The sequence below is a fragment of the Archocentrus centrarchus genome, chromosome 1 (genome assembly GCF_007364275.1).
Source record: "Archocentrus centrarchus isolate MPI-CPG fArcCen1 chromosome 1, fArcCen1, whole genome shotgun sequence".
Classification (NCBI taxonomy): domain Eukaryota; kingdom Metazoa; phylum Chordata; class Actinopteri; order Cichliformes; family Cichlidae; genus Archocentrus; species Archocentrus centrarchus.
The window spans coordinates 17,824,517-17,848,176 of NC_044346.1; the positions used below are offsets into that span (position 1 = coordinate 17,824,517).

Below are 23,660 nucleotides of genomic sequence, written 5' to 3' on the forward strand. Positions count from 1 at the left end.
CGTTACATTACTTATGCGTGATTTTGATATTCATTTTAATTATTAACTTTGTGCTGGTGAATGTGTCCTTTTATAGTCAGTTTTGCTGCATTTCATTTTACTTTTAGAGCGTTTGTCTTCTAGCCGACGCAGGAAGCGCAGCAAAATGAAATTTGACAGCATACTTGCAGAAATTAATGGATTTGGAAAATTCCAAATCACACTAGTCTTGATTCAGATCATCTCTCGAATTACTTTGCCATGTCACTTTCTTCTGAATAATTTCATGGCAGCTGTTCCCGCTCATCACTGCAACATCGATGCTCTGGATGATGGAGCTGTTTTTGGAAATTTAACTTTAGATCAGAAATTAGCAGTTGGTGTTCCAGTAGAGTGGGATGGAACTCCGAGCTCCTGTCGAATGTTTTCAGAGCCCCGGTATGAATATGTGTCAGGATCAAACAGTAGTGAAGGCACATTTGCCGTTCAGTGTCAAAACGGATGGGTGTATGACAACAGCACCTTCAAATCTACGCTGGCAACAGAGGTAAGTGTAATTCAGTAAGTAAGTCAAATGTTAGGTTGATCAGAGACATTTTAGAAAGTTATTTGGATTTTTTGTTTTAAAGAATAAGTTATCATCTGTTATATTAAGGATGTATTTTTGCAGCTAGCATCTTATCATGCTCTAAGAACAAAAAAATATAAACCATAAATAAGTAAGAAATGTGATTCTGAACTAGTGAAATTTTAATTTCCCAGGGATTATTTTCCATGAAATGCAACTGTAAAAAATACATATTGTAATATTTGATTTGCAGTGGGATCTCGTGTGCAGCAGAAAAGGTCTGAACAAGGCAACTGCAACCATTTTCTTTATTGGTGTTATGGTTGGAGCCCCTGCATTTGGCTTTCTCAGTGACAGGTAAGGGTCTTAATTAAAAAGATATAGTGTGTTGCCTTCTATAGTGCACTCACTATTTAAAAAAAAAGTTGGATCAAGTTGTACATATTTCAGAGTAAAATGGTTGAAGCAGTGTGTAGATACGGTACAGAAACAAAAAAACGGAAAGAAACTGTGCCAACATTTAGCACAGAAATACTAGTTCTTGTCATATATGCATTCTGAAAGTTTTAAAATATTTTAAGCCTTTTTTGTTTTAATTATTATTATCATGACTTATAGTTCATGAAAATCACCATTCCAGTATCCTTGAATTATTACAATATTTAATTTCAAGTTTGAGATTATTATAATTTAATCAGTATAAATCATGTGCATCTCTCAGTCTAGTTCAGTACATGTAACCATAATCATGGGTAAGACTGCTGAATTGACAATTTCCAGATGACAGTCATCGACAGCCTCTAGAAGAGGGGTAAGGCGCAGCAGGTCATTGCTGAAAAGGCTGGCTGTTCAGAGTGGTGTCTCAAAACATATTAATGGAAAGCTGAATAGAAGGTAGAAGCCTTTTAGGGAAAGTTAAACAGCTATAGGGATGACCAAAGCTTTGTCAAGAAAAGTAAATTCAAGAACTTGGGAGAGCTTCACAAAGAGTTGACTGAGGCTGATATATGTGCATCAAGAGCCACCACCACAGAGGTCTTCAGAAAAGGAGCTACAACTGTCACATGGTCCACTGTTTTATCAAGTCCAAAGTCAATGCAGCCATTTACCAGGAGATTTTAGAGTACTTCATGCTTCCATCTATTGACAAGCTTTATGGAGATGCCGATCTTCTTTTCCAGCGGGACTTAGCAGCAAGTTGGACACAGCTCAATCTCAGTAAATACATGATTAATGATTTTCATGAGCTACAATTCTTTTTTTAAAAAGTCTTGGAATATTTCACTTCACCTGTAATGTTATAGAAAATGTGAAAGTTTACATTTTTGAATTAAATTACTCTTATAGTTTTTTGATCCTCCAGTGGATATGCCATGCGTTCGTCCATCTGTCTATGAGGTTTTACCTTTCTGGTCTATAGACTTAAACCACAAGGAGTTGAGCCATGAAATTTGGCATATGTGTTCTTTACTCTTCAAAGATGTGCAACACAATATTCATATTCCTGGATGTTTGATACCCTTTGTAAACTGTGGCTGTATTTATCTGAAGTGGAGATTAAACAACATGGAGGATTTCAGGCTACTAATGATATGATAATATATGCTAATGATATGCAGCCGTTTTCTCATGCCTGATTGGCTTAGCCTAATTATGTGATCATATTGTGCTTTGTGACTGGCTATACCCACTTGACCATTATTGACCATTATAGTGGCGTCCATCCCACTTTGGATGGAGCAGCCCTCATTGCTAGAAATCTGGCCGAATTAATTAACCCTCCTAAAACGTGACTACCCAGGGTTGAGCCCAGGAAGCAGAGTCGCAGTCTTACAACTCTCTGCAACTTCTCTTCCTGCTATCCCACCAAAACTCCATCTCTATTATTAGGTTCAGTTGGCTTCTCTCAAAATGTAAATGAGCCCACCCACCACTTTAATTATACTCTGGATCTTGTCCTGAGATACAGCATAGAAACTTAACAGTATTCCCTGAAAATCCCGTCCTGTCCATTTCTGAATAACATTTTAATTTTCTGCCTGGTTCTGCTGGAGGTTTCTTTCTGTTAAAGGGGATTTTTCCCTTCCCACTGTTGCCAAGTGCTTGTTCATTCATTTTGAATGATGGGTTTTCTCTATAATTATTGTAGGGTACCTTACAATATAAAGTGCCTTGAGGCGACTGTTGTGATTTGGTGCTATATAAATAAAATGGAATTGAAACTGAAATTTAATTGAATAAAATTATATAAAATGCATTGATATCAGCAGATTATGTGGTATGTAGGGTGCATTATGTAGTAATATTCCTGTACACACGAGTATAATGTTATATGAATATCTTGCAAGTATATATTATGTATTATGTAGTATACACCCTTTTACAAGAGTGCAATATGAGCTTTCTGTGTGTGTGTGTGTGTGTGTGTGTGTGTGTGTGTGTGTGTGTGTGTGTGTGTGTGTGTGTGTGTGTGTGTGTGTGTGAACAAATATTTTTCTTTTGATGACCAGGTTCGGGCGACGTCCTCTTCTCCTTGTGTCTTATCTATCATCCTTGATGTTTGCAGTGCTAAGTGCATTCTCCACTTCGTATGTAATGTTTGTCATCTTGAGATTTTTTACGGGGATGTCACTCGCAGGACTGAGCATCATCGCTTATGTTTTAAGTAAGCCGGATAATGATAAACCAGTGCTAACCTGTGATCGAGATGCTATAGCTTTGTTCATGTTATTAGGTATACTCTATTTTTACTTTAAAGAATTTGCTCCAACTTTTTTATCTGTGCTGATGTTTTTGCAGATGTTGAATGGTTTAGTATTGAACGCAGGACTTTTTCTGGTGTGATCATAAGCCTGGATTGGACAATTGGGAACTGGATTCTGGTTGGCATTGCATACTTTGTAAATGAGTGGAGGAAGCTCATTCTGGCAGTTTCCTCACCCCTGGTACTGTCTGTTATTGCTTGGAGGTATTAAAGTTTAATTTGCTCACTTTGCAAAATATGTTTAATTTCACTAGATTCTGATCAGATGGTGAACTCACCATGTTTGTTGCATTAGGTGGCTTCCAGAATCTGCAAGGTGGCTTGTGGCCAAAGGAAAGGCAGATGCTGCTCATCATTACATAACGAAATGTGCCAGTATGAACAACAGATCCAAGTGTATGGCCACCATCCCACCAGAGGTACATCTCAACTCAAATTTTTCTTTTTTTTTTTTAGCAGACAGTCTTATTGTAAAATAGGGAGAAAAAGGTTTTGTAAATGCACATTCAGATTATGTTGCTCTGGCTTTCTCACAGATATTACTTGAAGCTGCAGAAACTGAATGTGGAGATGAGAAGTACTCTTTTGTAGATCTTTTCAGGACCCCAAATATTAGAAAACTTGCTATATGCTCAGGAATAGTATGGTAAGTTTCTGTTTACTGGTTTGGAGTTACGGGATAATTCAGTATTTTAGGAAATAAGCTTCCTGACAGTTAGGTGAAAATATTGATCATATGTGTGCATTTAATATCAAAATGAGTTAATTAACTCCAACTGACTGGAAGATGGGAAAAAGCTAGAAATTTTTGTACAAGGTTTAAAAATCTGCCTAACTTCTTTCTCTCAGCTGAATTTTATGTGTGTGTGCGCCTGTGTGTGGATTACACAAGCTAGAAATAACATGTTTGCTATCTTAAGAGATGGTTATTGGTGGGTTATTGAGCCAAAGGGCCACATTGTATTTAGGGGAAAGGTAATAAAACCACCAGGCTACCTCTTGGTAAAAAAATATTAATTGTAAAAAAAATAATTGTAGTTTTTATAGCTATCCTTTTTGACACAGTGTGTAACATGAATCAAGCATAAGGAAATTTGTATTACTTTTGATTTTATTCTAGCATATAGTATAAAAAATATTAATTCTGTAAATTAATATGATATTTAAAGGTATGGTATGCTATGGTCATGTTTTTAAAGTGAAAGCCTTGCTTTTATCCATCTAAGGTTAAATCAGTGTATCAGCCCAGGTTTAAGTGTGTGTTTTTCTATTTTCTAGGTATGGCGTTGCATTTACATACTATGGAATAAGTCTGAACATCACAGGGTTTGGACTAAACCCATACCTAACACAATTCATATTTGCATTCATTGAAATGCCAATGAAGATTGGAATCTATTACATCCTGGAGAAAGTTGGGAGAAAGCATGGCCAGATGGGTTCCCTGCTGTTAACTGGTCTCTGTCTCTTCATCAACATGTTTGTTTCAAAAGGTTATTTTTCATTTTCATTTCTTTCATTTCTTAAAATTAATAATTTAATTCCACCACCAAGCGTCAATGTGGATGTAAGTGGTCAGTGTTAATTTGAGGCTATAGTTTAAATTCTAGTGGGGACCAGGGTCACTCCTTAAAAATGACAAGATAGGGGGTTGGCCTTGATGGAGGATGTGTTTTCTGAGTGCTCTTCTAATTCTGGCAATATACATGAAAGTTTTTTTGATCCCTTTTACCTCAGATAAATGGATTGCTCGTACTGTTGTGGCGGTTCTTGGAAAATCTATGTCGGAGGCCTCATTCACAATCATGTACCTCTACACTACAGAACTTTACCCTACTGTTGTACGGTTAGTCAACAAACAACTTACGTAGCTAGTTTAACCTTTGACACTGATCTTCTGTCCTGTTGTGATTACTTTGTATGGAAGGTTTTCATTTACCTCAATGGTTTGATCTTATCAGACAAAATGGCTTAGGCTACACCTCATTTCTCGCACGACTGGGCGTCTCCATTTCTCCGCTCATCATGCTCTTGGAAGATGTGTGGCATCCCCTTCCTGCAGCTACATATTGTGCTGTGGCAGTTGGGTCTGGTTTAGTGGCTTGGCTTCTGCCTGAAACATTAAACACCCGAATGCCAGAGTTCATTGAGGATATCGAGAAACCTAGGTAAAGAGGAGAAAGTGTTACAAGAACACGCCATGTAATTTCTGGAGCTTGAAAAAAGAATTACTGGACTTATCTGAAAGGTTTCTTCAGTTCTCAAACCAAAAGGTGGAGAGACCCAAGTATTTAAACCCCAGTGGGTATAGTCAGCTGTTATTTCTCCATTGTTAAAGAAGCAGGGGGCTGATCCCAGTAATTTGAATAATTTTCAGCCCATCTCTAATCTTCCTTTCCTTGCTAAAATTCTTGAACGAATTGTAGCCAACCAGGTTTACAATTACCTCTCAAATAATAATCTTTTTGAGGAATTTCAGTCTGGTTTTCATCCTCTACACAGCACTGAGTCTGCATTAGTTAAAATCACAAATGACCTACTAATGGCAGCTGACTCTGGCCTCTTTCCCACCAACAGGGTTCCAGAGCCCGTGCCATAATTTGAACCGTTAGGCGGGTTTTCCACCGCCGAAGCACTCGGTGCTCGGCCGAAAAACGGGTTCAATTCCGGCCCCGCAAGCTAGCTGGTCTGGAACCAGGAACGCGTGCCGAAAGCGGCAGAAGGGCGTGACTCTGCCTTCTCAACATTAAGTTTTCTACCACAGTAAATGTGTATTACATGAGAAAAGTGAAGCGATTTTCACAGCTGTGAATTAGGTTGGGCTCTAAGGCTGAACTTTCTGCGTTGTATCAGTTCATATCACAGATAAAAGGACACAAAGTGCGTACTTGTCGTCTTGCTCTAATCGCTGTCTGTGTTTCCCTCTGTGCTGCACACTGATGCTGCAGTAGTTTGGTGTGGACCGTAAAATGTATTTGCATCCTCTGGTGTTCCTCAGGGCTCTGTCCTCGGTCCTCTTCTCTTTGTTATCTACTTACTACCATTAGGACATATTTTTAGGAAATACGGCATCCATTTTCATTGTTATGCCGATGACACCCAGCTCTATGTCTCTTCTAAACCAAAAGCTCTTCTGCCCTCGCCCTCCCTTTCTGACTGTCTTTCTAAAATAATATCATGGTTTTCTGACAATCTTCTCAAATTGAATAATGTTAAAATGGAAATCCTGCTGATTGGTGCCAAATCTATCCTTGCAAAATCCAATCACTTCACACTCACCATTGATAATTTCACTGTCCCCATTTCCTCCCAAGTTAAGAGTCTGGGTGTCATCCTCGATAGTACTCTTTTTGAGGCTCATGTCAAAAACCTCACTCGGTCTGCTTATTTTCACTTACGCAACATTAATCGTCTCCGTGTTTTTTACCTGTAAGGCGACCTTGAGTGACCTGAAAGGTGCCCATAAATAAAATGTATTATAATAATAATAATAATAATAATAACAATAACAATAATAACAACAATAATAACAATTATAACAACAATAATAACAATTATAATAACAATTATAATAATAATAACATTATTATTATTATTATTATTATTATTATTATTATTATTATTATTATTATTATTATTATTATTATTATCATCATCATTATTATTAGTCCCCTGGAGGTGTTTGTGACCCACTATTGTTCATTGCACAGTCACATGCACCAAGGTGTGAAAGGAGGTGTAGGTCATTACAATCAGTGGTTTCGGGTGAAAACAATTTGGGACTTCACCCCATTCTAACAAGTAACCTATTGAGAACGGTGTGAGTGCGGGTTAAGGTGCCTGGGGAGGGAGCTCAGGACAGCACTGAAAGTGGGGAAAGGTTGGTGATGAAATCCACCTCCTCTGTTCAGTGATAGTTCAGTGATTATGAACATGAACAACAGTGGGTCACAAACACCTCCAGGGGTCTACACCCACTGGGGTTTAAATATCTGGGTCTCTCCATGCTTTGGTTTGAGAACTGAAGGAGCCTTTCGGATGAGAGATGAAACATCTTCAAGAAACAAAAAGGAATCCAGTCGCCCCTTTTTTCAAGCTCCAGAGACTACTATGCCCTGGATGACAGAACCTGCACAGACACACCATGTAATTCAGTATCCAAGCTAAATCTAAGGATTAACCAGTCACAAAGCTTCATAGCTAAACAATAATCCAGTAAACACTCCAGTTTACAGTTTGCCAGAGTCCAAAATACATATTATTTTTCATTTCCTGAAGTCTGCACGCAGGGTCAAATGACTAACTAATGCTTTGTTCATATTGCAGGAGGCAGTCACCAAGGAAGAAGGAGATTCAGTAAGAAATATGACAGTTATCAATAATAAGACTGTCTTAATGAGTGGAAATTAATACATTCTGAAATAATAAAGTTGCCATATTCCAAATTCAAACAGTATCATTGCTAAAATGCTCAAAGTGTTGTCAATAAAACAAATGGTAATAGAACTACAGTTTTTTGTTTTTCCTTTGGGATTTGGGATGGGATTAGACAGCTTGTAGAAACATGCTTAATAGTCTTGTCATGTTTTGCTGTATGTGACACATTTCACTAGCATGTGTGAGTCCAGTGATGAGCAATGGCCTGCAAAAGATTGATAGTGATCGGATGGTGGTGCTTATACAGTATTAAGACTATAACTTTATAAAACAAAACAAAAAAAAAATAGAATTGTTATATATTCTGACTAATCAGATGATATTAGTGAAAAATATATACATGCATGAGAAAAAAATAAGTGACAAAGAGAGCTGTCTCTTTTGCAGGTTTGATCAACTGGAATTAGTTTTGTAAGATCCTCCTCTTTACTAGGTAGTAGTAGGCTATATAAATGGAATTTTAAGTGCCATATTTGTAATGTGTGGAAATAAAGTTAACAAGTGATAACTACACATAAATGTGGACAGAAACTAACTAAACTAAAGAGGAGGATGCTCTGAAATACAGTGTGCTCATTTGCGCATCATAATCTTTCACCTTTAGATCTTTAAACACATTCTTTGTTTTTCAAGAGTATTTACTTCCATGGGTACACATTTTTTAAGCTTTGGATATTTGTACCATCCTCAGTATGAAGTAAATGTCGGCCGGGCCTGTTAGGGGCACACAAGGTATTAGTTTCTTTGCAAATGATTGATTTCTTTGAAAGAACATATGTAGATTTCAGATTGCTTTCATGCAGCTGAGTGAGCACATATGCATATTTGCATTGCCTCAAAACATTCTCACCCATCATCAGATGATGAGCCAATACCATTTAAAAATGAAGATGGCTGTTGGCTGTCAAATAAACATCTTCAGTCCCTGTAGGTATTTGCTGTCATTCTCAAGTGAGTTTTTAGTGTTGAAAAATGAAATTTGACGATGTGCTGAAGGAGGTTGGCAGCCTTGGAAGATTCCAGCAAAGGACTATCCTCTTGCTGTTAATTTCAATTTGCCGTTTCATTTCCTGCTTTATAATTTCATTGTTATTCCCTCTTATCACTGCAACATCACTTCTCTGGATAATGGAAGTGATTATAGGGATTTATCTTTGAAAGAGAGGTTTGTTGAGTAGGATGGGAGTTTGTCAGATGTTTTCAGAGCCTCAGTATGATCTGCTCTCAGACTCTTGCAACTTAACTGACTTACCCACAGTGTCATGTCAGAACAGATAGATATACTCTGGCTACTGAGGTATGGATCAACACAACATTGGTTCATTAGGTTAGGTCCTTTTTTTATGCTTAAATAATTCATCAGTCAGTGTCATTCCTCGGTAAACGGTCAGGTACAAGGACTAGACTGAAAATGAGTCCAACGTCCAAAGAAAACCCTTGAAAGATTTTCAGAAAGCCTGGAGAACTGTCATGTCGGGCTGTGTGGCTGGAGGGCTTAGACCCAAAATGCAGGACTCAGCAGGGGTAAACTTAAAGTGGTTTATTATGATGATGAGACAGAAAACAAAAACAAACCTACACTGGGACCAAAGCTAGTTAAAAACTGGGGAGGAACAGGGAGACACACAGAATAGGGAGCAAAAATGACAACGCGACAACGGACAGATGAAAACTGAGGGCTTAAATACACAATAGGTAATCAGGGCAAGAGGAGACAGCAGGGCACAGCAGGTGAAGCAAATGAGACTAACAACATAGGGGAAGCAAAACTAAACACAAAGCACAGGGAACACAAGACTGGCAAAATAAAACAGGAAGTGACTAACCAAGGTACACGCAGACTACATACGGGGAACTGGCACACAGACATGGGACAGAGACGCAGACTAGTCACAACACTAGGAATAAAACTCAACATGAAAACACAGGAGGTCAGGGTCAAGACAAAATGACAAAACAGACAAGACCATGGAAGCAGGGGAGACAGGGACAAAGGGAACAAAAGAATCAAAACAAACTGGGAAATAACAAAACTCAGGGAAAATAAAACTAAACACAAAATGCTGGGCAGACGGCCCAGGACCATGACAAGAACTTTTGCTCAAGACCAATTTAAAAGTTACAAGAACGCTGGCTCGTTGTAAGCAAAAAAAGAAAAGAGTGGTAACTCAAGACTTTTGCATAGTACTGTTAATTGAGCCATTAATTATTTATTTAGGTCCCTATAGTATTAGAACTAAGAGCAAACCCTTAACTGTGCTTCTCCTCAGCCCAAACAAATTCACTTTTTAATTTTAAGTTCTTCTTTACAAATAGAATTTTCCTAAAAGACTGACCAATAGAGCAGCACAGTGATGCTGCGGTTAGCACTGCTTCCTCACAGCAAGAAGGTCCTGAGTTCAAATCCACCATCTTTCTGAGTACTCTGGCTTACCCTCATCATTCAAAGACATGCAGTTACTGGGGTTAGATTAATTGGGGATTCTAAATTGCCCATAGGTGTGAGTGATTTTCTGTTTCTGTGTTGGCCCTGCAACAGGCTGGCAACCTGTCCAGGGTGCACCCTGCCTCTCACCTTATAGCAGCTGGGTTGGCTCCAGGCCCCACCCCCCTGCAACCCTGAAGTGGATAAATGGAAAAAAAAAATGGATGGATAGACACAAATACCACCGTTGGTATTGACCAAAGTGCAGAAAGCATAACACTGGAAATTTCTTGTATTCATGTTTAGCAAGTACACAGTTTTCTAAGCTTTGCATATTAAAATAAAAAAGTAAAGCTGCAGAGCCATGCACTTTGCTTTCTTTGAAAATTATTGATTTACTTTGAAAAAAACTGTTACTAATTTGCAGTTTTCAGGCTCCAGAGACTACAGTAATTTGCAGTTTAATGAGGACAGTTCTTTCATACTAGCTAATAAGTTCACACATTGAACACATCGGCTGACCATTAACCAAGAGTATTCAATGGAATAAAAAGAGTTTGTGGTTCATTTTCAAAGAAGATCTTGGTACCTGTAGGTATTTGCGATCACTCTCCAGTTTGTGCCTTTTTATTTTTCCAAGATGAAGTTTGATAATGTGCTGGAAGAGGTCAATGGCTTTGGAAGATTCCAACTAAGAACAATCCTCTTGTTAGTAATTCCACGTTTAACTTTGCCGTTTCACTTGCTGCTGAATAATTTTATTGCTTTTATTCCCTCACATCATTGTAACAGCAGCTCTCTGAATAATGGAGGTGTTTTGAGGAATTTATCTTTGGAAGAGAGGCTCATTGTTAGCATTCCTTTTGATCAGGATGGGAGTTTGAGCTCCTGTCAGATGTTTTTAGAGCCTCAGTTTCATCTGCTGTCAAACTTTTCCAACTTAACCGACCTACCCACAGTGCCATGCCAGAATGGATGGATATACGACACCACCACCTTCAAATCTACTCTGGCTACAGAGGTGAGATCAACATCTAAATTTAAAAAGCAGGAAAGTAATACTAGTCTTAAATCAGCTGAACTTATTCCTTTTGCATGTGTTTCCCTTATAGTGGGATCTGGTGTGTGATAACAGAAGGGCAAACAGAGCCACAGCCACCATCTTCTTCATAGGGGTCATGGTTGGAGCGGCAGTATTTGGCTACATTAGTGATAGGTGTGTTCATGCTGTCCTTTAAAATGAAGCACTGAATTATAAATTCGAACTACGCTTAACTTTTTATGCAAAAATACAATTATAGTTTTAAGTTTTAGTCTGTATTTGGATCTGGGCTGATACCCCAGATGAGGTCTGTATTGCCAAATGTCAAGCATTTTTCGAGTAGGACCTATCCCCTCTATTTCGTGAGTTTGGATTGCTTCCATGGAGGCCTCAAAGACATTTGGGCTTTTTGTCTGGTTTGATACACAGTGCAGTGGTCCTTGATCTAGAGTAGTGTTTATATTTAAAGCAACCTTCCTTGGAAGACTTGAGATTAGAAGGATTTTACTCACTTCTTTTTTACTGTGAATGCTGCAAAGCATTCATTTACTGTGAATGCTGCAAAGCATTCATTTACTGTGAATGCTGCAAAGCATTCACAGTATTGTTCTTGTACTCCAAAAACTTTTGGTCGCTAAAAACTCAAGCAGTGTTTGGGCTACAGACACCGTTCTGGTATCAAAACGTTCAGCCTCTTCTGGAGATTTGTGCTATTACTTTTCTTTTTTGTAACCTTTATACTTTTTAAGATATTGAACTTTTTATAATCTTCATTTTTGCCATTCAAAATGAATGGGGAAGTTTCAAATCCTTTTCAAATCCTTTCAGGATTTAAAAGCTAATAACTTCAGCATACTTTCAGCTAGAAAAACCATTTAAGCTTTAAAATGAAGCCAAGTCTTTCAGCTATTCAGCTATTACTTGGTGTTTCAAAATCTTTTAGGGTTTAAGCACGGTGAGCGTTTAAGTTTAAGGTGTTTTTTCAGCCGTTTCAGAGTTCATAATGGTTGTGTATTGCGTTTGCTAGAGTGGGAGCCTGATTAGTAGAGTGGGAGACTTCAAAACTTTCAGGTGGAAAATTTATTTTTAAACTGCCACTGTGTCCACATTCTTTGCGATACAGCCATCATTTTATGCTCAAAATGTAGAGCTGCGTCTCTACTTTCAAACAATGTGTCTCTAAACCCTGTCAAATGTACACTTTTTAAACTGTAAGCGTTCAAACAGAGGGAGTACCTTCCAACTCCTTCCTTAACCTCCATAGTAATTTTAGAGAGGTGATTTTCTCCAAAGCAGAAATGAGCACCTTTTTTAAACTGCTCCCATGGCCACACTTTTGAGCCCAGGAAAATAAAAATTACACCACTGTTTAGAGCAGTCCTTGTGACGCTCACAGTTCAAAGATGATTTTGATAGGAGCTACGGTTTTTGATTTAGAAGCAGTTATTTGACAGGTGCGCCGAGGCAAATTTGACAGAGTGCATGCATCTCAGCAGCTAAGCAGTGCACAGGTGTTTTCAATTGGCGCATTTACAAGCATGCAGCTTGGCAGAGCTCTCCAATATGTATGCTTGCAAACCTCACTGCTTGTGTGACACTACTGTTGGCTCAGTGGTAGAAAAGGGGACCATCAATGCACAAGAAGCAGACAGGGCAGGTTCAAGTCCCACTTTATCCCACACTTAAAAAAATTTCCATTGAGCATTCATTCACCAGCTTAAACTCTTTCAGCCAGATTTAAGCTCTTTGGAGCATTTCCTGGCATTTCAGCTAGAGACACCATTTAGGCTTTAAAATAAAGCCAAGCCTTTCAGCTATCCAGCTGTTCGCTGTTCAGCTGTTCGCAGTTCAGCTGTGCTTTGAAATCTAATAAGTTCAGCATACATTCAGCTAGAGACACCATTTAAGCTTTAAAATAAAGCCAAGCCTTTCAGCTATCCAGCTGTTCAGCTGTTGAAGCTCATTCAGCAAATAAAGTTTCAGCTCTTGAAGCATTTCTTGGCATTTCAGCTGCAATCTTTCAGCTTCCAGCATTCACAGTGCATTTTCTTCAGGAAATGCTTTTTCTAGTTATTTTTGCTCTTGGTTTTTTTCCATAAGAAAATTTTCCATTAAGTTCACTCAGAGGTGGCAAAAGTACAGACATTCTGTACTTAAGTAGAGAAGTACTGATTCAACTTCTTTATGCGAGTAAAAGTGAAAAAGCACAGGCTCTGAAATGTACTCAAAGTAAGAAAGTAAAAATTAAAGCTCTTTGAAGGACATTTCTACCAGCTATTTTTGTGCAAAGCTAAGTGAACATTGCAATGCTAATGTCATAATAAAACAATATTATTGCATGAGAATACAAACTTACCTTCAATTTTAATTCTAATTCTAATGAATGCACTCAGCTTGAAGAGGAAATGAACAGGAAAATGAGTACAGTTATGTAGTGGTGTCCGATACTGCAAGATCTGATACCAAGTAAATACAGGGCAGTATTGCCGATACTGATACCGATACTTTTTAATAATTATGAAGAATTTTGTGATTTTTTTTTTTCATTGGATCATTAATTAGTTAAAAACCAGGATAGAATTGGGCAAAGTTTATAGGTAAATAGAAAATACTTTATCAAAATAAAAGTTTTTGTTCTGAAACAGTAAGAAAACAATTTTCCCCATACATTGTGATGTCTGGATTTTTTTCTTAAATAAACTGTACAAAATGATCACTCAAGAACAAATTAAAACTTTTTTCAGGTAGAGTGTTCAGGAAAGTATAATACAAATGTAATAAAAAATATCCCTTCATTCACAAAATTATCACTCCACAACTTTATAAAAATTTATGCTTCTGGCCCGCGATTTGATGTCAAGAATATAAGACAATTTGGCCCTTTAAGTTACTTTTTTTGACATTTTGCTAACTCTTCTTAATTGGAGGGGAAAGCGAAATGTCAAAAAAAGTAACTTAAAGGGCCAAATTGTCTTATATTTTTGACATCAAATCGCGGGCTGGAAGTAGGGGGCGGGGCCGTAAGCGCCCCGTGGGCCGCTGACAAATTCCTTTTTTTCCCCCAAGTAAAATATGTTACGTGTCACGTGATGGTATAACGTCAAAACACTGCGGGGAAGGGAGGAGCAAAGTGTGCCTGCTCTGTGCTGTGACAGGAGCAACACTTGAACAGTCGGCTCACAACTTTAATTCAATTCAATTTCAATTCAATTTTATTTATATAGTACCAAATCACAACAGTCGCCTCAAGGCTCTTTGTATTGTGGGTAAAGACCCTACAATAATACAGAGAAAACCCAACAGTCAAAACGACCCCCTATGAGCAGCACTTGGCAACAGTGGGAAGGAAAAAACACCCTTTTAACAGGAAGAAACCTCCAGCAGAACCAGGCTCAGGGAGGGGCAGTCATCTGCCGCGACCGGTTGGGCTGAGGGGAGAGAAAAGACATGCTGTGGAAGAGAGCCAGAGATTAATAACAATTAATGATTAAATGCAGAGTGGAGTATAAACAAAGTAAATAAGGTGAATGAAAAGAAACAGTCTATTCTGGGAACCCCCACCCCCCAGCAGCCTAGGCCTATAGCAGCATAACTAAGGGATGGTTCAGGGTCACCTGATCCAGCCCTAACTATAAGCTTGATCAAAAAGGAAAGTTTTAAGCCTAATCTTAAAATAAACATGTTGCTGGTTTGGAGGAAGTAACTACTGAAGTTAACTCTGAAAGATCAACTGGAGCGAAAGAGTCTAAACAAATACCAGCGGTGCTGAAAGCAGCCGAACATGAAGATAAACCTTGGAGATGGTTATGTATAATTTTTTCTCTAATGTCTAAAATATTTGTAAAGAAATCCATGAAGTCACTACTAGTTAAAGTGAAAGGAATACTCGGCTCTACAGAGCTCTGACTCTTTGTCAGCCTGGCTACAGTGCTGAAAAGAAACCTGGGGTTGTTCTTATTTTCTTCAATTAATGATGAATAGTAAGATGTCCTAGCTTTACAGAGGGCTTTTTTATAGAGCAACAAACTCTTTTTCCAGGCTAAATCAGCATCTTCTAATTTAGTGAGACGCCATTCCCTCTCCAGCTTTCGGGTTATCTGCATTAAGTTGTGCGTTTGTGAATTATACCACGGAGTCAGGCACTTCTGATTTGACGCTTTCCTTTTCAGAGAGCCACAGTATCCAAAGTTGTACGCAGTGAGGATGTAAAACTATTGACGAGATAATCAACCTCACTGGGAGCAGAGTTTAGGTAGCTGCTCTGTACTGTGTTGGCACATGGCACTGAAGAGCATAACAATGAAGGAATTAGATCCTTAAACTTAGTTACAGCACTTTCAGAAAGACTTCTACTGTAATAAAACTTATCCCCCACTGCTGTGTGCTGTTAAGTGCCTTGAGGCGGCTGTTTGTTGTGATTTGGTGCTATATAAATAAAATTGAATTGAATTGAATTGAACTGTGTGATCCATTAAAGTAAATGTAAATGTTACTAAGAAATGATCAGACAGGAGGGGGCTTTCAGGGAATACTGTTAAGTCTTCAGTTTCTATGCCATATGTCAGGACAAGATCCAGAGTATGATTAAAGTGGTGGGTGGGCTCCTTTACATTTTGAGAGAAGCCAATTGAATCTAACAATAGATTAAATGCAGTGTTGAGGCTGTCATTCTCAGCATCTACATGGATGTTAAAATCACCCACTATAATGATTTTATCTGAACTGAGCACTAAATCAGATAAAAAGTCTGAGAAATCAGACAGAAACTCTGAGTAAGGACCAGGTGGACGATAGATAATAACAAATAAAACAGGTTTTTTAGGGTGGACAAGACTAAGAGTCAGGCTTTCAAAAGAATGAAAACTTTGTCTGGGTCTTTGATTAATTAATAAGCTGGAATTGAAGATTGCAGCTAATCCTCCTCCTCGACCTGTGCTTCGAGCATTCTGACAGTTACTGTGACTCGGGGGTGTAGATTCATTTAAACTAACATATTCATTCTGCTGTAACCAGGTTTCTGTAAGGCAGAATAAATCAATATGTTGATCAATTATTAAATCATTTACTAATAGGGATATGGAAGAGAGAGACCTAGACCTGTTTAATAATTCACATTTAATTGTTTTATTCTTTGGTGCAGTTGATGAAGCTGTATTATTTATTGTTTTTAAATTTTTATGCTTAAATAGTTTTTTGCTGATTTTAGCCTTGTTTTTCAGTTGTCTGGGAGCAGGCACCGACTCTGTGGGGATGGGGTTTTGGGGGGATGGCAGGAGGAGAGAAGCTGCAGAGAGGCGTGTAAGACTGCAACTCTGCTTCCTGGTCTCAACCCTGGATTATTAAACATTAGGTCTCTCTCTTCCAAGTCCCTGTTATTAATGAAACCACAGCACGGCATACAGGAGAGAAACTGAAGCTAAAGTATCGATCTCATTACACTGGTATTGATCAGTATCAATACCAACAATGGTATCGATATTATCGATATTTGGATCGATCTGCCCACCACTACAGTTAGGGGTTACACTGGGATTCAGGAGGTGGGGGAACCTTAAGATTGGCTGTAGTGACTCAGCATGGGGTGAAGAATTACAGCTCACAATGTGATGGAGCCTGTGTCAGCCTGTCACAGGATTAACAGAGAGACAACCATTCACACTCACATTCACACCTATGGGCAATTTCTGAACTTGGTCCGGCCCACTGTGACCTCTATAAATGATGCATAAATTGTCTGGTTTTAACGTTTTCATGTCTTTGTATGCGATAAGCCCCGGGAATGAATATGGCAGTATGATTGTCCCTTAATGTGTTGCTGTTCCTCCATTTAGGCTCAGATCGGTTTGATCTTTGAAGGCGCAGTGACCGCAAATAAAATCTTCCCTCAGATATTAATCCTAAAGTAACAAGCCTGTTTTGAAAATGTAAGAAGTAGAAAGTACAGATATTTATGTTAAAATGTAGGGAGTAAAAGTAAAAAGTTGGCAGAAAAATAAATACTCAAGTAAAGTACAGATACCTAGAAAATCTACTTAAGTACAGTAACAAAGTATTTTTACTTTGTTACTTCCCACCAGGGTTATAATATTTTTGGATTTTACATTATCGTTTAGTTTTAGTTCGTTCGTTTTACTTTTTTTTCTTTAATTCAGTTAGTTTTAATTAGTTTTCAGAGCGGTTTTGCTCGTTTTTATTTTTGGTTTATTGCTTAGTTTTAGTTTAGTTTCGTTAGTTTCAGTATTAGTTTCAGTTTTTCATACTTTGTCAGGTGCAAGATTCAAGGCACATTGTGTAATAAAAACTCAACCAAAGATAACCTTTAAAGAAATATGTTCAACAACCAACTGTTCACAAGACAGAAGCACTGCGTGCTAAATGTGTGTAATATTAAGGACACACATGAACATCAACAGGGAGAAACAGAAAAACATGAACTCCCAAACTCAATAAATTCTACAATAAACTCCCAATAAAGTTCAGCGTCAGTGCAGCAGATTAACAACAGCTTCTGTTTTGGAGCTAGCTTGGTTAGATGTGCGATATGTGGCCGACCTCATGTCGCATTTCTGCTTGTGTAGCTGGATTGTGTGTCCATTACCTTACGGTCGTGTGCTGGTGTTTTATATGCGGTGCTGGCTGGGATTTCTTTTGGTCTTCGCTCTTTGTGCTCAGTTTTTTTGGCTGCAAACATATTTGTTCCTGTTTTTTCAATTTCTTCATTCCCTCGAGTCCATTCCGACAGTTTTAGCAGTCTCCCTCCATGAATTTGCTGACATTTGTGAGTCCTTATATTGATTGTTCCTGATTGTTATTCTCTTACTGATAAAGTGGCCGCTTTCTCTGCAGACCGCTGCCATTACTTTGCGGACCAGCGCGGTGAGCATGCGCAGGCATGCGCGCACAGAGCTGCCCGACGGCGCTCCCAGCTTAAACTCGGAGAGCGGAAAATGATCATAAAGGCTTTTAAATAAAATGACAAACAAGAAAAGGAAGGCCATTTTATCTATAATTTTAGTTAGTTTTTTAAACTCTTAACTCTTTAGTCTTAACAAGTACTATCTAGGCTATGTCATTTAATTAAGTGCTGTGTAGATATTTTGATTGATTTTCTTATCATTTGTTTTACAGGTTTGGCCGTAAAAAAACACTTATGTTGTCGTACATCGTAACCGCCTTCTTTGGGATAGCGAGTGCTTTCTCCTATAATTTCCCCATGTTTGCTACAATGAGGTTTTTTACTGGACTTGGACTTTCTGGAATAAGTATTATCTCCATCGTCCTTTGTGAGTTGTCCATCATGCTCATAAAATACAAATGAATTTAATCATCACACTTACACAACAAAATTTTGTTGAGGTAATGCACATACAGGTTTGGTTTGCAAAAACCGCTAATGAAGGACTGCACATTCAAAATACTAATTGTTATCAGTAACTTCAGTCAATGCTATTAAAAATAAAAAATACAAAAAATTGCTCCACATAGGTATTGAATGGGTGGATATCAAACATCGGACTGCAGTCAGTGTTTTAATGAGCTTGGACTGGAGTTTTGGTTGTGCGCTTCTACCTGGTGTGGCCTATTTTATTAATGACTGGAGGCACCTGACTGCTGCTGTGACTTCCCTGCTGTTTCCTGCTATGCTCTGTTGGTGGTAAAGGCAAATAATTATCATTATTCAGCATTCAGACAGAGCAAGCTAGATCTTGTCAACCTAAAAGCATTTGTAAGATCTGTAGTCTTATTTGTAGTATAATATCACATTTCTCTTGATAAGACATATGTAAGTACAGAGTTTATATGAGCAATCTTCTGAAGAACTTTATGTTTAAAAACCTTCTCACTGCTTTTTATATGGAGGTGGCTCCCTGAGTCTGCCAGGTGGCTGATAAGTAATGGAAAAGTGGACACTGCTCATTTTTACCTGAGTAAATGTGCAACATTTAACGGCAGAGAGGAGGTCATGGGTGACTTAAAACCTGAGGTACAACATTTTACATAATCGTCTAACTTCACAACAGAATTTATACACAACACAGCTTCTTTCTCTGAACAAAGTTTCCTTTTCACTCTACAGGTTCTGTCTAAAGTAATACTTGTAGAAAATGAAAACAGAAAGTATACCCAATTGGACCTTGTGAGGACCCCTGGAATGAGAAGACGGGCTCTACTTTCTGGCATTGTGTGGTATATTCCTGATTCATTTGACCATTTAGCCTGAGAACATCCACTTTTAATATGTGGAGACAGCTGTCTGTGTCCATGATAGGGAGGACAGGTTTATAGAGTCCAAAAATGAAACCTGTGCCCAACTGTACCCAGTTAGGTTCACTTAATAGTGCAGTGATATTTGTTTCTTAGCTGCACTCTAAAAGTGGTTACCAGCAAATTTGGGTGAAATGGTGCTCCTCAGTGTCAAAACTGGTTCAGCAAAAACAGAACCATAGGCAGGTGGATGTCAATGTGGTTTCCAAGTATAATAAAGGTACGTTAAGAAAAAAAGTAAGAAGAACTAGGATTATAGGATATAGATTATTGCGTTGAATAAATCTAATCATGACATTTGAATGACAGCTACATTGGGATCATCCATTCCAGCAACGACTCTGTGTTACTTTTATTTAAATGTAAATTGTCCATCACCATGTTGTGATTATAAATCTATGGGAAATTGTTAATCTCAATTTCACCAGTTTATTTTTTCATGCCTGCAAGCATGCTAACGTTTCATCCTTGAGGCGTTCATCAGAGCATGAATCATCAGGTAATCCACTTCCTAACATCAAGAGTTACAGTTCTTAAAACAGAGTAGAGTGATTGCAACTGAGGTTATTAGAGATTTATCAATAACATTTTGTCTTTTTTAGCTCTGCTAATCTGATACTGAGCCTTCTGGCATTCATCTGTCCACCTGTCCGATGTCCATCTGTCAACTTAGAAAAATACTGTACATTAATGTTTACCTTTAATCCCTATGCCTCTCTTATTCCCAGGCCAACTCTTTAAAACCTGGTATGAGTATTCAATGTGCAAAGTAATTTCAATTTAATTTTTTATGAATTTTTGAAGGTAAACAGTAAATTCATGTTTAACTTCAGTGACTACTTCTCCCGTATTTTTTGGCTGAATCTTTTCAAACTTGTTGCCAGTATTGATTGGGCAATTTTATATATATAAAAAAATGTTGGACATGAATTTCTGATTTTTGACTTTTTACAATTTGTATGAAGGGTAAAAAACTCTGCATCTGATGTGTTGTTACACAGGCTGCATTTTCCACATCTGAAGTTTCCTTTTAAGTGAAGCCGAGTATCATTTGGTTTGCTTTTCTAAAACTGTGTGCAGGAATACCACAGTGATATAAGCTTGTAATGCTTCAGCTTTTAAGTATCTGTTAATTATGCCTCTGAGTTTCTGGTGACAGTGGTGAAATTCAGCAATGACAGTTATTCTTTCTGTTTTTCCAATTGGGGTTTTAGTCCTGAGCAGTTCTTATATGAACAATCTTCTCAAAAACTTTCTATCGAAAAACCTTCTCATCACCTTTTGTTGTAGTATCAAACAAAAGTATCAAGTATCAAGACTTTTTTTATGCCCTTACTTGAGAATATTTTGTTCATTTCATTTAGTTCAAACTGAGTCAAAAAGATGATATAAAACAATTCTTGAACACAAACTTTCTTCTGCTGGAAAGTCTGACAAGAACATCCATGTGACGTTCAAAAGTTCAATAGCAAACATGCATGTGCAACATCAGCACAACCCTCTAAGCTATTTTTCAACCAAGACTAGAAAAGTCTGCCAAAGGCTGGTTATTCAACCTGATGTTTGTTGGGTACAACATTGTTTTGATAATGGTAGTTTTGCTTTAAGCCAGGACGGCTAGCAACTAGCTAATCAGAAACTTTGGGGCAACTGTTTAACTTTAAAATAACAAGACTCTCGTCTTGCTTGCAGGTTTGGATTGGCCTGCACTTATTATGGAATCAGCTTGAATATTAGTGGATTTGGTGTAAACATTTATCTCACACAGTTCATCTATGGTGCCATAGAGATTCCAGCAAAAGCGTTCATCTTTTTCATCGTGGACAAAATAGGTCGAAGGTGGACTCAAGCCGGGACGCTCATTGTGACCGGGCTGCTTATATTCTGCAGCATGTTTATTCCTGCAGGTATATGATCAATTTAAATGTGTAGCTGTATTAATTTAAGTCTCTTTTCTATGATAATATTATTTGTCTGGGGCAAATATCAAGAAGTTAAGAGCAGCCACTACATGACAAATTCAACACTTTGTGAAGGCATGTAAACACCTCAGGCTTGAGAAACATGCACCAAGCCATGAATATCCTCTTTCATACACTTGGCTGCAGCTTTAAACAAATCACAGAAACATTAAACTTCCTTCTACATTTATACTCTTTAAACTTCCAAGTAAAGTCAGTGCGAAGCCTTAGACCTTTAACAATACTAGGGCCCGTATGTGGGCCCAAAAGAATTTGCCTAAAAAATCCAGTTTAAGTACAATACAAGATGAAATTCTGGGGTTTTCTTTTCAGATAAGGGAACCTTTCGGACAGCTGTGGGTGCTCTGGGCAAGATGTTTTCAGAGGGATCTTTTGTAACAGTTTTTCTGTACACAACAGAGCTTTATCCCACAGTAATGAGGTCAGTAAAATGCACATTTGCTTTTATTTTGCACATTAAAAAACACGTTATGGTGTTATGGTGGCCTCTAAAGAGCAAGCTTACTGAGACATTTGGATAACTGGTAATCACAGCACCACATTTGTTGTAATTTTTTGTAATACAGGCAAAATGGATTGGGTTACTGCTCCTCCATGGCCCGTGCAGGTGTGTCTGTATCCCCCTTGATCATGCTTCTTGAAGAGGTCTGGGTCAATCTGCCAAGTTCTGTCTTCTCCCTGATGGCATTAGGTGCCGGGCTGTCAGCTCTTTTGCTTCCTGAGACGCACAATGTTCATCTACCAGAGACTATTGAGGATGTCGAACAACCAAGGTACTGAGTTTAATGTAGAAATGCATTCAAATATCAAAATGGACAGCTATACATTATAAAATGAAAATGTTCTTTGTATTTCAGAAGAATCAGTCCCCACATCTGATGACAAATCTCCTGCCTGTATATAGCAACCAAAATCCCCACAGGACTCCAATAAATGGCCGCAGCAACTTGGTGCTAGGAAGCAGTTTTTTTTCTTCTTCTTCTTCTTGCAAGCAGTTTGATGCATGTTGAATACAAAGTCTTTTTACCTCTTCATGGGGGCAATATCCAACTTTAGCTGATAAATACTCTAGTAGTTGATTTGCTTTTTTTTGTTGTTACACAGGGCACAAATGCAATGCCTTTCACATACACCTAGTCATATTTTAAGTAGGCATGACATAGAATGCTGTATTAAACAAATGTGATCAAAATACATACTGCTGTGTCTTTCTCACGGAATACTGGCTTCTTTCTTCCCTGAAAATATTACAAACACCCAATTGTCAGAACACAAAAGTCACATCAAGTTCACAATGATAATATGTCTATGTTCTGTAGTAAGAATAAATCTCAATAAATCCTGGAACTGTTTGTCAGCTATTGTATAACATCTGTGTGTTTGAGGTGATGACGTTATGCTCAGTGATTATTTGCCTAAATTCAGAACTGCAACAATAAGTTTGTGAAAATTCTTCCTTCCTTGATAGTCCGTGATCAACTGTAAGTGGTATTATTGCAAATTGGGAGTGTTTAGGAACCACATGAACTCAGCCATGAAGAGGCAGACCAGGTTACAGAGCGGGGTTGCCAAGTGCATAGGTCTCCAACGGTCTGCTGACTCAGTAACTGCAGAGTTCCAAACCTCCTCTGGCATTTACGTCAGCACAGAAACTGTGTGCAGTGACCTCCTGTAGGAGGTCCAGTACTTTTGTTCATTAATGTACCTGCATTTCCTGGAGTTTGTACAGTTTGAACTGGTCATACAATACGGTATAGTTATGCAATTTATTAGGTGACTTTTGGCTTCAGTGTTTGAAGTCTACTTTATACATGCAACAAAACAATGGATCAAAAGTATTACCTCAGAGGACTTTAGAGTATTACATAACGGAGGCCTACAGTCCTACAAAATCAGAAACAGAGACCTTCTCCAAATAGATGATTGAAAAGATTTAATAGCGCTTGATGTGTGAAATGATTAAGTGAAGAACCAATCTTTCCTCCGGTTTGATAGTAGGTTTTTACATGAATTAATAATCTCTTTTTTTCTTCCTTGAGTGCTAACACATACCCGGTGTTGTAATTATTGCTCTTATTCTGTTCTAGCATTTATTGGTATCATCTTTGCTCATGAATTCTGTCATAACATCAGTCTCTGTGTCTCCATATTGGCCTTGAGTTCCGACTCCCCTGTTTGTAACAGCAACAGTCCTTTTC

General features: G+C 38.1%; 2 protein-coding genes across 2 annotated transcripts; both read left to right on the forward strand.

Annotated features, from left to right (window-relative positions):
• The first annotated feature begins 145 nt into the window (after positions 1-145).
• Positions 146-7,671, forward strand: LOC115778449 (solute carrier family 22 member 7-like). The gene is made up of 10 exons (XM_030726531.1): positions 146-526; positions 801-904; positions 3,058-3,212; positions 3,347-3,515; positions 3,607-3,730; positions 3,848-3,957; positions 4,590-4,804; positions 5,049-5,157; positions 5,273-5,479; positions 7,638-7,671. Exons 1-10 carry the CDS (start codon positions 146-148, stop codon positions 7,669-7,671), a joined length of 1,608 nt encoding a protein of 535 aa, XP_030582391.1.
• A 3,105-nt stretch (positions 7,672-10,776) lies between these two features.
• LOC115786810 (solute carrier family 22 member 7-like) lies at positions 10,777-22,689 on the forward strand. Its single transcript, XM_030739249.1, has 10 exons — positions 10,777-11,194; positions 11,286-11,389; positions 18,344-18,498; positions 18,701-18,869; positions 19,076-19,199; positions 19,293-19,402; positions 21,173-21,387; positions 21,775-21,883; positions 22,029-22,235; positions 22,320-22,689. The coding sequence occupies exons 1-10, from the start codon at positions 10,814-10,816 to the stop codon at positions 22,339-22,341; spliced, it is 1,596 nt and encodes a 531-aa protein (XP_030595109.1). The 5' UTR covers positions 10,777-10,813; the 3' UTR covers positions 22,342-22,689.
• Positions 22,690-23,660: the final 971 nt, after the last annotated feature.